This window comes from Neofelis nebulosa, chromosome 6 (assembly GCF_028018385.1).
Source record: "Neofelis nebulosa isolate mNeoNeb1 chromosome 6, mNeoNeb1.pri, whole genome shotgun sequence".
NCBI lineage: Eukaryota > Metazoa > Chordata > Mammalia > Carnivora > Felidae > Neofelis > Neofelis nebulosa.
This window is the reverse complement of record NC_080787.1, coordinates 7761126-7775725: the sequence shown is the minus strand read 5'-3', so window position 1 is coordinate 7775725 and position 14600 is coordinate 7761126. Positions and strand designations below refer to the sequence as shown.

Sequence of the window (14600 nt, the reverse complement as noted above, 5' to 3'; positions counted from 1 at the left end):
GGAACTGAGAACACTTGTAACAGGTGGAGAGCAGTCAAAGATAGCATTTATTACTAATAGTTCTAAGTCCTGAACTTGGGTTCTACAGCCCAATATATCTGAAAAAGCCTGAATAGTTACCAGAAATATGAGTTCATGGTATGATTCAGCTGCCAGACGAGCCAAGGTGACTTGTGCTACATTAAAGAATACTTTCTATAGTAAGGAAATACACACGCTGAGCGTGTGTATTTCATGAGTGTGTAAATGGAAGCGAAAATTCAGACAAGGGGCCGGGCATGGGCAGAGGGTTGGGGACTGTAAAACTGTCACCGTAGTAGAATGGCAGGAGGAACCAGGAATGTGAAGCCCGAAGACAACCAGAATTAGGGAAGAAAAGATAGCTGTGTTGAAACATATGCATGACAGTCCCGTGGAAGAGAGTGTGTGATGATCGTTCAGGGTGTTCTCCAGGGCAAGGCATGGGGCCTGTAGGAAGGACACGGGAAGGCGGATTGGGACTCAGAATAAAGGAGACCGTGTCCACGAATGACGGAATCCATTTCCTGAGAAGGAAGTGAGCTTCTCAAATGGCGGTGGTCCACAGCTTTCCCCGGCTGCTTGAGAAGAGAGGAGCACTGGGGTGGTTAAGATAAGAGCCTCGGTGCCGCCATCCACTATGAGGCCTTTGATGGGCCAACCCAAGGGATGATCGTTTTTCAGCTTCTAGTCTCTATTCTTTTTCACATTTGTGTACCTTAGGCACTTGAATTTGAACTGGTAGTCAAAATCCTTGATTCTAAGTTTGCTCTCCATGTAATCATTCTGTGTCATCTTCTGTAGGCTAACTTTTCTGGGCCTTGAGCTCTTTGGTTGTAAAGCATCTGGACGCGAGCTATTGGGCTGTTTGTTCTAAACCTTAGCGCGGATGTGTTCAGAGGACTCTTTGAGTCTTGTGAGGCTTTGTGTCTTATTTGAATGGAACTAACTTTTCATGTTTCTTTTGGACGTAATTTTTAAAGTTCCGCCTAAAGACCGTGGTGTGTTGGGTTCACTGGAAACTTGTCTCCTTGGCGACTGCCTGGTGGCATACCTTCCAGAAGTTTCTCTGGTCTCCTGATTAGTAAGGACGACCACCTTTGTAGTGCCTTATCCACATGCCTCTTGAATTAGTCTTGGGTGGCCTCAGACATATATCACTTCCGTTTTTAGTATGTGGTTTGTCTTGTGAAATTAAGTATTCCTTCTCGGGAAGATATGAATTATAGATGACCTTCTTTGCCTCGGGAAGCACAGATCAATACAACAGTTGGAAGAGTTAGAATTTACATCAATTAAGAAGATTTTGAAAAATATATAGTTAGTTCTCTGCAGGGCATCGTGAAAATGCAGAAAGTGAAGATATCGCTGCCTGCAGCTTAGATTTTAGTTAGAAGCATTATTCATAGAACCGCTTTTTCCTGTGGGGAGTTCCAGATACCTCCCTTCTGTAACCTCGGTACGTTGTATAGTAATGGGAGCTCTTCTTAATGTACATTAATGTTGACATTAGTGACCCTTTGTCAAGGGACTAGCTGCTTTCAGTGGTGTTATTTTACTGGTTGTCTTCGTAATACAACAGAAAGGAAGATGGGGTAGATGTCACGAACCTGACTTTCTAGAAGAGGAAGGCGGGCGAGATGTAATCAGACCTTAAGTCTTCTGAGCAGCGCAGTGAAGTTTTTATTATTGCAGAATTTATGGGGGAAGGAGAGCCGACGTTGGCTTCCTATAGTTGTTACAGGAGATCATTGAAAATAGAGCAAGCAGGAATTTAAATAAAAATAATGCTAGATTGTCACCTCTGCCAAATGAATTATCAGATGGGATGAGACTCTGGATATGTTAGGTCTCTGGGAGAATTAATTCTTTTGTAAGGACACAAAATAGCCTGCAGTTCTGATCAAAATGCTGAAGGAACTTTGCAGACCACGCTGTTTATCTCTTTCTTTAGGATTCTTAGCTCTCTTCATGCTTTCTCTATAAATACAAATACGAACGGACATAACCTTGCCCTTCTGTAGTATTTTTTGTCCGCACTAGTGATCTATCACCTCCCTATGGGTTTCACATTGAAGTCCATGGAGTAACTGAAAATAGCTCAGATGCAGTTAACCTGGGAGAGGGGCTTCAATGGAATAGAAACTAAACATCGTCGCCTATGTTAATATGATAAACCCTCAACTTGGCTTTTTCGGGGGAGGGGTGGCTTTTAATTTATATGGAAAAGTACCTGATAGAATTGAATTAGCTTTAAAAATGTTCATTTCCAGTGATGTTGTGATTCTGTAACATGGAGACCTGCTGGTCCTGGGCACCGTTTTGCAGTCATTTCAACCGTCTCCAAATTGCACCCTCTGTTTCTCTGTTTCCTAAGTACCTAGCACTATGTCTGACAGAGAGGGTACTCAGTAAAAGTTAATGAAGGAGAGTTACTGCCTAGCTAAATGTCACCGAGTACCCGTGACATTCTGAATCATCCAGAAGGACGCACTTTTGTTCTACGTGTTGCATTTCCTAAGGCAGGAAAAGGGACTCCAGTCCCTGAGATGTGGTACCGGCGTTAATGTTGCCAAAGCCTCCTTATGTGAACAGATAAATAAATAAGTGGCTGGAGGCTGCCTCCTCGAATGTTCCGCTCATTCGTTCTGTGTTTCCTTCCGTCGTAACACCGGCTGTGCTGACTTGGGTGCCGGCTGCCATTTTGACCGCATGGAGCAGATGATTGACAGAATATGTGTGAAAGTACAGGACCATCTCAACTCGTTACGAAACTGTGCGGGAGACGCCGTCCAGGAAGATTTAAAATCAGCAGAAAGGCTCATGCGTGATGCCAAGAATTCTAAAACGGTGAGTAGCACGTCAGGCTACGTGAGAAACTTGTGTAATAAAAAGGTTTGTTTTAATTTCGATTTTAGAAACCAGTTCCACCTTTTGTTAATCTTTCTACCCGATTTCGAGGTTATTAACAAGGGGCAGAGTGAACGGAGTTCAGCTTTGCTTCCTCTCCGTGATTCACCCGCATCACCGGCCGTTGACACACAGAATAAAAAGTTGAGTAGGATAAAAAGTGCAATCAAGCCCTGAATACATGGGAGGTAGGGTTGTCGTTTAAATGAGGAACAACTCCTTCTTCAGTCATTCTGCTTCCAAGCTGATGGCGTGAAACTCCCCTCTGGCACCTTAAAGAAAGCTTCTTTCTAAGTAGAATTTGGTTCCCCAAGTGTGACTTGACTAACGGGGTCAGAAAACCTGGAGCCCTGTCCTGGCTCTGCTCTTGGACTCACACGATCACGGAGTGTTAGGAGTAGGAAGTCCTTGGGCATTCGTACCCCAGATGAGGACATCAAGGGGCACAGAGCTGCCGTACGGTTATGGTCTCAAAGCTGGACCCCTGTTTCTAAATCTGTATTAAAGAGCCTTTGATCAAGAATACATAATCTCTAATAATATTTCTTCATCCTTTCTTACTAACTCTGCAATGACTTTGGTGCTTATTTAATTACAGAGAGGTGATTTGTACTTTTATTACAGTTGTTACCAAACTTATACCATGTTGGTGGTGCATCTTGGGCGGGGGCCAGTGGCTCGTTATCCGGTCCAATTCAAGAGACCCTGGAATCAATGGCTGGAGAAGTCACGAGAGTCGTAGATGAACAACTAAAGGTTTGTGGTTTCTGTTATTTTGGAAAATGAAATCGTTGTGACCTCGCTATGTATTTCATGCCATAGCTACTGACGTTTTCTAGATCTGTGTGTCCGTGTGTGTGCGCGTGCACCTGCCCACACGTGCATGTGGTAAAGAGCGAATGCTGTGCTTTTCTAGCTTCGTTTCTAAGTTTTGGAATAACTTCTTACATCATGAGATCAAGTGAAAGCTAGAGAATGCCATTTTATTTTTGGTGGTAAACCTCTAAATGTACTTTACCATCGCCACCGATAAGGGAACGATGGATTTCTACGTACGAGGCAGAAAGAGAAGACTGCTTTAGGGAAAAAATAACTTGTGTGACTACATTTGATTTAGAGAACAGGAAGGAGGATGGGAGCTCTGTTTACAGTGCCTACGTGCTGCTGCTGTGGAGACTCCCGCTAGGCGAGGAGGTAACAGTCCTTATAAGAAGCTGGTTAAAAGACAAAGATAGGGATTTAGATGAAGTCACAAGGCACCCAAAGTGGCAGAGACTTGTCCCCAGGCTCCCCAGCTGAAAAAAGCCTCTGAAATGTAAGGGAGTAGAGTAACCAAAGACTAGATTTTTCTTTTTTCTTTTTACAGTTTTTTTTAGTGTTTTTTTTTTTTTTTTAATTTTTGAGAGAGAGAGAGAGAGAGAGAGAGCGAGAGCACGAGCAGGGGAGGGGCAGAGAGAGAGGGAGACACAGAATCCGAAGCAGGCTTCAGGCTCCGAGCCGTCAGCACAGAGCCCGACGCGGGGCTCAAACTCACAAACTGTGAGATCATGACCTGAGCCGAAGTCGGACGCCTAACCGACTGAGTCACCCAGGTGCCCCAAGACTAGATTTTTCTTAAGGTAGCTTCAAAAAACAGCTACACAGAGAAATGTTACCTTCAAAAAGTTTTCATCATTTCTAAACTGCCTGCTCAAAGATGCCTTAAAAAACCGTGTCTGCATTTCTATAATTATTTGGTTTCTTCTGAGAACAAAATTGCTATGGTTCATAGGGATTTGATGTGGGACTCAGTAATAATTTCACAACAGGCTAATTACTATGCTTGTAAATTAACTTAATGAGGAAGAAAATGTGGATTATTTAGGAGTTTAAGCCTCTGTTGTCTCCCTGTGCGTATGACGTAGAGAGGCTCTTGTTTGTGTATTGCCTTTATTTAATTTTTTTAACGTGGTTATTTTGAATCCATTCTGAATAGAGACAAAGGGGCGGAAAAAGGACCACTAGCTGGTTGGTAGAGTCCTGCCAGATCATTTGTTAGCTAATGTTTTGTCCTCCACGAAGGATAAGATATGTAAGGATGCTATCTTTGTTGTTTATTTATTTCTTACTTAAGAAAGGAAGCTCAGTCTGTGAAACGTTGAAACAGTACTAATAAGTGTAAAAGAAATGAAAGTAAAAACCACTTGAGATCCCAGAGTGCCGTCCTTCTTCATGTTTTAGTGAATTTTCCAAACACTCCGTGTCTCTACGCACAATTTTACATCTACATGATTATGCTAGAATACTTTTTATATTCGGTACTAGGTCATGAATACAATTCAAGGAAAGTGAATGATCGCCATCATTTTAATGGCGACACAGTATCTCATGACATGGATGTACCAGTGCATTCAGAAACCTCTGTCCCCCTGTCTGTCCTTCACTTTCACACCGAAAGCTTCACTCCTGACACTTCTGGTCGCCAGATGTGTGGGAATTTCCCCCCACCAAGCAATTCTCTGTGACACCAACTGAGTGCCCTACAACTTAACTCAGTTCTGACTCTGTCCACCCAGAGAAGGTTCAGACCCCACAGGTTAGGAGTTCAGTCTCACAAGACTATTCCTCACCCCTAATTCAGATGCCAACAGGAAGTCTAGGTTGTCACCTGTGCTTCTGACCGATTGGCTATAATTAAATCAGAGTTCCCCCATCACCCCCCTCAGGTGGGGTTAGTTTGCTAGAGTGACTCACAGAAGTCAAGGAAACACGTCTACCAGTCTATTCAAGGATGTGATGAATGGTACAGATGAACGCTCAGATGAAAGACAGGCCCAGGGCAGGTCCGTGGGGAGGCACAAACCTGCCACACCTTGTCACAGAGCCACCCCCCAACCCCCCCCCCCCCCCCCCCCCCGCCCCGTGCCTCCACGTGCTCACCAGTCTGGAAGTTCTCTGAACGTGTACTTTCTGTAAATTTTTTTAAGTTTTTAAAATTTATTTTGAGAGAGAGACTACGTGAGCCAGAGAGAGCAGAGAGAGAGGGAAAGAGAGAATCCCAAGCAAGCTCCGCGCTGTCAGCGCAGAACCAGACGCAAGGCTCGAACTCACAAGTTGTGAGATCATGACCGGAGCCAAGACCAAGAGTCAGATGCTTAACTGACTGAGCCATCCAGGCGCCCTGTACTTTTTGGATTTTTTATGCTCCCTTCTCAAGAGAAGGTGTAGCAGGGCTGAAAACTCCTACCTCCTAATCGTGGTTCGGTCTTTTCCAATGACCAGCCCTCATCCGGAACCATTCAGAAGCCCACCCAGCATCACCCCATTAGAACAAAAGACGCTCCTAGTATCCAGGAAATTACAAGGGTTTTCGGAGCTCTGTGCCAGGAACTGGGGCCAGAGACCAGTACGTATTTTCTGTTATCTTGCAGCCAGCCTGTTTATTGTCTAATTTCTGATGAGTCCAGTTAGGGTCAATGCCGATAGCTGACCCACTCGTAGGTCCAGTGGGTCTTTTATACCTTGATGTGCAACTGCTTGTGTTTGCTGCACCCTCTTTCAGTATTTGTGTAGTAATCTTTTAATATTCGTCAATATAAAGGGTTACAAAAAGTTCATCTTGTCCTTTGGATTTTTTAAAAATGTTTATTTATTTTGAGGGAGAACGATCAGGGGAGGAGCAGAGAGAGGGAGGGAGTGAGAGAATCCCAAGCAGGCTCTGTGCCATCAGCAGAGAGCCCGATGTGGGGCTCGAACTCACAGACCGTGAGATCGTGACCTGAACCAAGATAAAGAGTCGACGTTGGCCGACTGAGCCGCCCAGGCACCCCTGTCCCTTGGATTCTTTTTACTAGGCAGTATAAGTCAAATAATTTTATTAGCCATTTGTATTTCTTTTATACATTGCATATTTGTATCTACGGTCTAATTTTTCCCTTTAATGTATGTGCGAGAACTCCTTACGTGCCAAAAATTGGCTGGCGTCTAAATCCACGTCAGACACGGCAACAGGACCTTCCTTGTCGAACAGCTGCTGACTGTGTTTGTCGCAACTGGTGGAAACCACAAGCCGTCTGCCTTCCCTCTGTCCCATTTCCTTCTCTGTGCACTGAGCGGTTGCCATGGACTCACCTCTCATTCTTGGGAGGGAGTAGAAGGCAGAGGTCTGAAGTAGAAAGCTTTTGAATTTTTAAAAGCCTGAAAAAATGGCAATATATTTAGGACCCAAACTATTTTTCTGTAAATAGACGTTTCCCGCATCTTCTGATGCTGGCCAGTCCCACTGGGGGCCTCCATCACGGCTTTCTTATTTGCGTGTGCCAGGGAATGCCTTTCTCTGCTCTCGGGTCCCCGAGGTCCCAGCTCCTCAGTGGCCCGTGTTTGATATTCCCCACTTGCTTGTTTTCTTCACTCTTCAGTCCCCTTGCAAGTTCCTTTCCCTTTGGGAACGTCTGGCATGAATCAGAGCAAATCTTCAATCGCGACCTCTGACTTAAAAGTTGCTCATGAGTTTCCTTTTAACTGTGTACAGTAGACTACTTTCAATAGACTGCAGGCAGTTTACTTCCTCTCTGTTTCCTTCTAGTTTACTGACAAATGGACATCGTTTCACTATTTTTAAAAAATCCCCATTTGTCTATTTATACAGCCTTTCAGTGTCTTGATTTTCTTAAAATTATGTCGGAAAAATGTGTCTTATTAGAATCCGTATTAACTTTTTTACTAAACTACAGTGGTCCTTCTTTATTTCACTACTAATATCAACTTTGTTTTTAAAAGAAGTCCTTTCTCTATCTGCCAAACTCTTTCAAATTCATGTGTTGCACTAGCAAAAGCTAATATAGATGGATGGTTTTGTAGAATTAAGTTTTTATTGCAGTGAATTTTCAAATAATGGGACAAGTAGGGCTGGGGTTGTGCCCCGGGCTTGCTCCTAGCTCCGTGCTCTAAGCAGGTCAGCGGTGTCCCTGTGTCTAAGCGTTGTCCTACACCAGGGCCAACGGTAGAAATTTTGAACATTGGGTAAGAATAAGTTCCACTAGCTCTCCGAGCCATCTTTCAAAAAAATATCCTTTAAGAAAAACAAAAGAAATGTCCAGGTGAGCCGCCTTCTTAGCAGACTTCCTGGAAGAGAAGAAAGCCATTAAGTTTGGAGAAATCTCTTTGAAACGAGGTGCTATTTTCTCTGGACTAGGCTGTTTTAGGTATTTTAAAAGGACAACTCTCCTCCTGTTTTCCCTTTTTTTGATCCTAACATTGATTCCCAGAGTAAGAGCAGTAATAGTGGATGAATAAACGGGATTTGAATGTTTTAACATAAAAGAAACCTTCATTTTTCCCTTCTGGTCTTAAATTTCAGAGTGCTTGTTTTGGCTTTGGAAATTCTTATTCACTCCCAGTGTAACCTGTGAAATACATCACTGGTAAATTTCAGATTTATGAAGGAAATGAGGCCTGAGGGGTGTCGATGGCATTTTCGCAGGTATTAACTCTGTTTGGCTAAAAGAGTTCTCTGAGTTTTCTTATTTCCCTATACTTATTTTCTAAAGCAAAAGAAAGATTTCAGGGCCCTTTAGTGTGGACATTGTATTGGCTGGTAGTGAATTACAGCAAGTCTTTGGCCCACTGCAAGAATATGGGAGTGTAGCCGCCATGGTAAGGCTATTCATCCAATTTATTTTACAAATACTGTGCAGGATTTCAGAGTAGTGTTAGTTGTTTTTACAGTTAAGAAATAAGAGACCCTCATAACTGTCATTGGGGAGATACATGCAAAGTGAAATCTGGTTATCACATTTCAAATGCGGGGTCACTTACTGCAAATTGTCTGAAGGTAGCGTAACATGGTCTAACAAAATGGAGACTGTAAGGAGTGAGGAAGTTTATATCTAATTTATATCCCCAGAAGGGAAGAGAGAACAGTAAAAGGAACAACTGAAGAGGTGGTAGCTGAGAATTTCAGGGCTTGTTGAAAGACCAGAGTCTTTCAGTTCATGGAGTCCAGCGATAACCCACGTCAGATAAGAGCAAATCTGCGTCTACAATCACATAACGAAAAGTGAAAAACATTGAGAGCAAAGAAAAGATATTGCAAGGAGCCACAGGGAGGGCAAAGCCGTCTTCGCTTTAAAAAGACCAATATTAGGACTGATAAGACAGCTCTCAAATCAGTAGTCAGTGGAAGCCAAAGATGATGAAAGAATATCTTCATGCTCCCGAGAGAACATACAGAACACATAGTGTAAACCAAGAATTCTATACCCAACACACCTAATTTTTAAGAATAAGGATGAAATGAAAGCATTTGCATCGAAACAAAAACTGAAATAGCTTACTGTAACTAGACTACACTAAATAAACATCTAAAGAATATACTTTGGGCAAAGGAGAAATTTCCAAAGAGAGAGGGTCTGACATGCAAGGAAGAATAATAAGGGAAAATACCAGATGTGGGTAAAGACAAACATTGACTATAAACAACAGTGTATAGTTTATCGTATAATACCTAGTCTGTTCCTTGAAATTAGGAGTACATATAAATAAAATATTGGAACCCAGTATTTAAGTCAATAGGGAATGAGGAAGAGCAATCTAACATCCTAGTTTTATTCGGAAAAAGGTTTAGGACATCAGTGTCAGACCTACATTCTCCAGTGTATTATCTGTTACCCACATGTGGTCATTTAAACTTCATTTAACGTTAACTTTTAAAAACTTAGAATTCAGTTTTTCAGTTGCACCCACCATGTTTGAAATGCTCCATAGCCATGTGTGACTAGTGGCTCCCTTATTGGACGGCACTGATCATCTCAGGAAGGTCCATTGGTCAGTGCTGCTTCAGACAGGAAGTAAAATATCCATGTTACGATTTCTCATATAACAACTGAAGCCGAGACACTAAACCAGGGGTTTCACTGCCTGCCTAGAAGGTCATTAGGAAGTGTTTGAGATTATTTGGGGTTCTCAGAGCCACTGGCTTAGCCAGGTGACAATGAACCTAACCATTCTGCAGTACAAGGTTCAGCTCCACACCAGGGGAATGCTCCCACCCAAACCTAGTGATACAATAGAAGAGGCCTCACTGGAAATAAAATAGGTCATTGGATGATCCAGTTTCCCAGAAACACATAATTTCAAATGTGTATGCATGTCGTCCTAGGGCTTAGTGTATATAAGAACAAGTGGACACAATTGCGAAAAGAAATCAACAAATTCATTGCGGTAGAAAACTCTGAATACGACTACCAGTAATTGATCAAGTAATTTTAAAAAGTAATAATAGAGAATATTGGATGACATGGACAAATGGAAAGATATCCCATGCTCATGGATTGGAAGAATCAATATTGTTAACATGTCCATACTACCCAAAGCAACTTACAAATTTAATGCAGTCCCCACAAAAATGCCAACTATATTTTTCACAGAGCTAGACCAAATAATACTAAAATTTGTATGGAACCTCAAAAGACCCCAGACAGCCAAAGCAGCCTTCAGAAAGAAGAACAAAGCCAGGGGTATTACAATTCCAGATTTCAAGATATATTACAGATTTGTAGTGATGAAAACAGTATGGTACCGACACAAAAATAGACACACAGATCAGTGGAACCAGATAGAGAGCTCAGAAGTGAACCCAAGCTTGTATGGTCAATTAATCTACAACAGTGGAGGCAAGAATATACAACAGGGAAGCAGTCTCTTCCACAAATAGTGCTGAGAAAACTGGAGAGCTTCATGCAGAATGAAACCGGACCATTTGATTACACCATAAAAAATCAACTGAAAATGTGATTAAAGACCTAAATGTGAGACCTGAAACCATAAAACTCTTACAAGGAAGCATAGGCAGTAATTTCTTTGATCAGCCAAAGAAACATTTTTCTAAATAGGTTTCCTCAGGCAAGAAAAACAAAACCAAAATTAAATTCTGGGGTTTACACCAAAATAAAAAGCTTTTGCACAGCAAAGGAAACCACCAACAAAACAAAAAGGCAGTTTACTGAATAAGAAAAGATATTTTTAAATAATATAGCTGATAAGGGGTGACTATCCAAAATATGTAAGGAACTTGTCTACAAGTCAATACCAATACCAAAAAAACCCCCCAAATAATCCAATTAAAATAGGCAAAGGACCTGAATAGACATTCTTTCAAAGAAGGCAGACAAATGGCCAAAAGACACATGAAAAGATGTTCAACATCACTAATCATCAGGGAAATGCAAATCAAACCTACAAGGAGATATCCTGACACAGTGGCTAAAATCAAGAAGACCAGAAGTATGTATTGGTGAGGATGTGGAGAATGCAAACTGGGACAGCCACTGTGGGAAACAGTATGAAGGCTCCTCAAAAATGAAAAATGGAATTATCATATGATCCAATAATTCCAATACTGAGTATTTACCCAAAGAAAACAGAAACACAAATTCGAAAAGATGTATCCACCTGTATGTTTATTGCAGCATTATGTACGATAGCCAAGATACGGAAGTAGCCCATTGTCCAACAGTAGATGAATGGACACACACACACACACACACACACACACACACACACACACACTGGAATATTACTCGACAACAAAAAAGGAATGAGATATTGCCATTTGCAGTCAGCACAGAGCCCACTTTGGATCCTCTGTCCCTGCTTGTGCGTGCTCTCTTTCTCTCTAAAATAAACATTAAAAAAATCTTTAAAAAAATGAATAACCATTAAAAGAAAGTCTAAATCAGTGAAATGTGTGTCGTGTTTCTGAGTAGAAGAGACAGGATCCCATGATGCCAGTTTTTCCAAAACTCATCTATTATTGGACACAATTCAGTGAAAATTCCAACAGATTTTTAACAGACCTTGACAAAGCTAATTCTGAGTATACGGAAAAGCAGTGCTCGAAATAGCTCAGATGCTTCCAAAGAGCAAGATGGTTGGTAGTCTTGCTTAACAATATATTAGCACGTATCATAATTAGGACAGTGAGCAGAGGTAGACAAACCAATGCAACAGAGAGAGAGAAGACTAGCCGAGAAAAGATGCACTGTTCAGTACCCACATTCGGTGAGTCCCTGGGCTTGTAACACTTTTTTTATGTTTTCAGAGATGTCCCAAGAGGTGTGCTAGGTCCTGACGATAAAGGGTAGGAGTTCGCGGTTGCCGTCAGGTGCAAGTTGTACGTCTGGAGTCTGGTCCCTCTAATTCTCCATGAACTTCTAAAGTTACATGCAAAATTTTATACTACTCTGAGTTGAGTGTTCATCAGATTCTCAAAGGGGTTCTTTCACACCCAAGTGGCTAAAAGGTACTGCATTCTTGACCATTTTATGACGCATTTAATTTCTGAGATCCCCACCAGATGCTAGGTGTTACCAAAGAATGTCATGAAACACAGCTCGGGGTGTAAAGGCCATAAAGACAGTAAGATCAAGAAGGTCACCTCAAAGAGGTAATGCTTGAACTAAGCTGAATGTGGAGGAGTATAGATTCTTATCGGAAAGGCTGGACTGCTATGCAGTCTGGACCGGAGTGTGTTTCTTTTCATGCCAACGAGGAAAATAATCTATCTTACACGATCTTATTTGCATTGCTTGTAGCTTTCTTAGAGTAATGTGCAAAACCAGTAATTAGAGTTATAATAGGGGCAGAGTGCTGTCAAAATAGGAGTTGCTTTTGGAAACTTTTCAGGTGGCTGCCTTTCCCCCCCCCCCTTTGTGTTTCACAAGATCCTGCCATTCTACTTCCCAGCCGGCAGCAGAACGAGAGATGTCACTAGTGGGATTGGGCTTGGATGTGAATATGTGAGCGGACAGAGCCTGTACCCATCTGTCCAGGATAATGCCACTTTGTCCTTGTTCACACCAGAATAGTAATGGCATCACGCTGGCTTCCAGAAACTGAGATCTTATCATTAAAAGTAGTATCTGTGGAAACAGATTCATAATATGATCTGTGATAGACTAACTTTTTAAAAAACTTTTTTTAATATTTATTTTTGAGAGAGACAGAGACAGAGTGTGAGCAGGGGAGGGGCAGAGAGAGAGGGAGACACGGAATCCGAAGCAGGCTCTAGGCTCTGAGCTGTCAGCACAGAGCCCAACGTGGGGCTCGACTCACAGACCACAAGATCGTGACCTGAGCTCAACTGACTGAGCCACCCAGGCACCCTGACAAAACTTTCACTGCACACTGGGCATTATACTATGTACTTTACGTGTGTAATGTCCTTTTATCTTCAATGATCCCGGGAGGCAAGGACTTTTTTATTTGCCATTTTATACACGAGCAAAGTAAAATTAGGAAAGCCGTTAACAGCCCGGTATCACTCAGCTACAGTTCAGATTTAGGTCTGACATGAATACTGGTGCCATTTTCACACACTACAAGCCGTCTCGTCCATGTCAGGCAAGTTACTTAACTTTCTCTAGCTCACATTCTTCAACTACAAAATGGTGATCGTGTGAACCCCTGCCCCGCCCCCCATCGTCACAGATGTCAAGAGGATAAAATGTGGAGAAAGATTTGACAAACTCTAGAGTGCTCCTTAAGCATGTTTTGAGTGTTGTTTGTAAAGTGCCCCGTAAATGTTTGTGTCCGTCATCCATGTTGTTTCTTGTTGTTGTAACAATTATAGTTCGACTCAGCACTAAAACTTTTCTTTTAAAAGAATAAATCTGTAGAATTCTTTTTTTTTTTTTTTTTTTTTTTGCTACTGATGTTTTGATAGAGCTCTTGAATGGTTTGCCCTGATTTGGGGTTTGTGTGATTTACAAAATCACGCAAGAGGTCAAGTTCGATATAGTTTCAAAGGGCACCTGTTGCTTTATTTTCTGGCAGCAGGGGGAACTAGCTGGTGTGGTAAGGTGGCGAGTAAAGGCTCGACGTGTGTCCTTTGACATCTTTTCACGAATGCCTGGCGTTAAGTGCACCTGGCACAGCCAGCCACTTCCGATGCCGGCCTGCCGGGTATTTAAAGTGATTACCTGAGATCAGTGCTCATCGACGGTCACAGGTCACCCCGGGGCGGCTCAGAATCCTTAACCGTGCTCCGCGCTCCCTCTTGGGCCCCGCCGTCCAAGGGCTCAGCGTCATGCTATAACCACCTTTCAGGCTTATGGCAGGTGCGTCCTGTGCCCCGCCATCACCTCTCCCCTGCGCTCGTGCCACACTGCAGGTGCTGCTCGAGTCCATGGTCGACGCTGCCGAGGATCTGTGTCCCAACGTGATGAAGAAAGCCCACATCCGACAAGACTTGATTCATGCCAGCACTGAAAAGATCTCCATCCCACGTACCTTTGTTAAAAATGTCCTGTTGGAGCAGTCTGGAATTGACATCCTTAACAAAATTAGGTAGGTTTATGATGTTAATAAACCGAGGTTCTGTGGTTTCCGTGAATGCCGTGGGAGCAGCCGCGAAGACCGTTACTGTTGGCTGTCTCCGTATATAACGCGTGAGGCATGTCTGATAGGCGCCGACTGTATATAAATAGAGCTGTGCATAAATGCATAGGTTTACACATTTCCACAAGAACGCGTGCATTGCTAAAGAGCATACAGCTAACTGCTCTTTTTACGGGTTTTATTTTTAACAGGGGGTACCTGTCTGTAATCCCTTTTTTGCTGCCTCTGAAGCTTATCTTCCACCTTTAGAAAGCACTAACTTGAAGTTGGCTTCCTGCCACTGTGCTATTCTGAGC

The 14600-nt window shown here is 42.6% G+C and overlaps 1 protein-coding gene across 13 annotated transcripts in view; it reads left to right on the top strand.

Annotated features, from left to right (window-relative positions):
• The window catches only part of CARMIL1 (capping protein regulator and myosin 1 linker 1), a 314075-nt gene that overhangs the window by 226166 nt on the left and 73309 nt on the right, over positions 1 to 14600 (top strand). For all 13 annotated transcript variants that reach the window (XM_058732802.1, XM_058732804.1, XM_058732800.1 and 10 more), the window contains 3 exons: positions 2740 to 2868; positions 3553 to 3684; positions 14078 to 14253. In XM_058732802.1, the coding sequence (XP_058588785.1) occupies positions 2740 to 2868; positions 3553 to 3684; positions 14078 to 14253 (437 nt within the window). The remainder of the gene's footprint in view (positions 1 to 2739; positions 2869 to 3552; positions 3685 to 14077; positions 14254 to 14600) is intronic.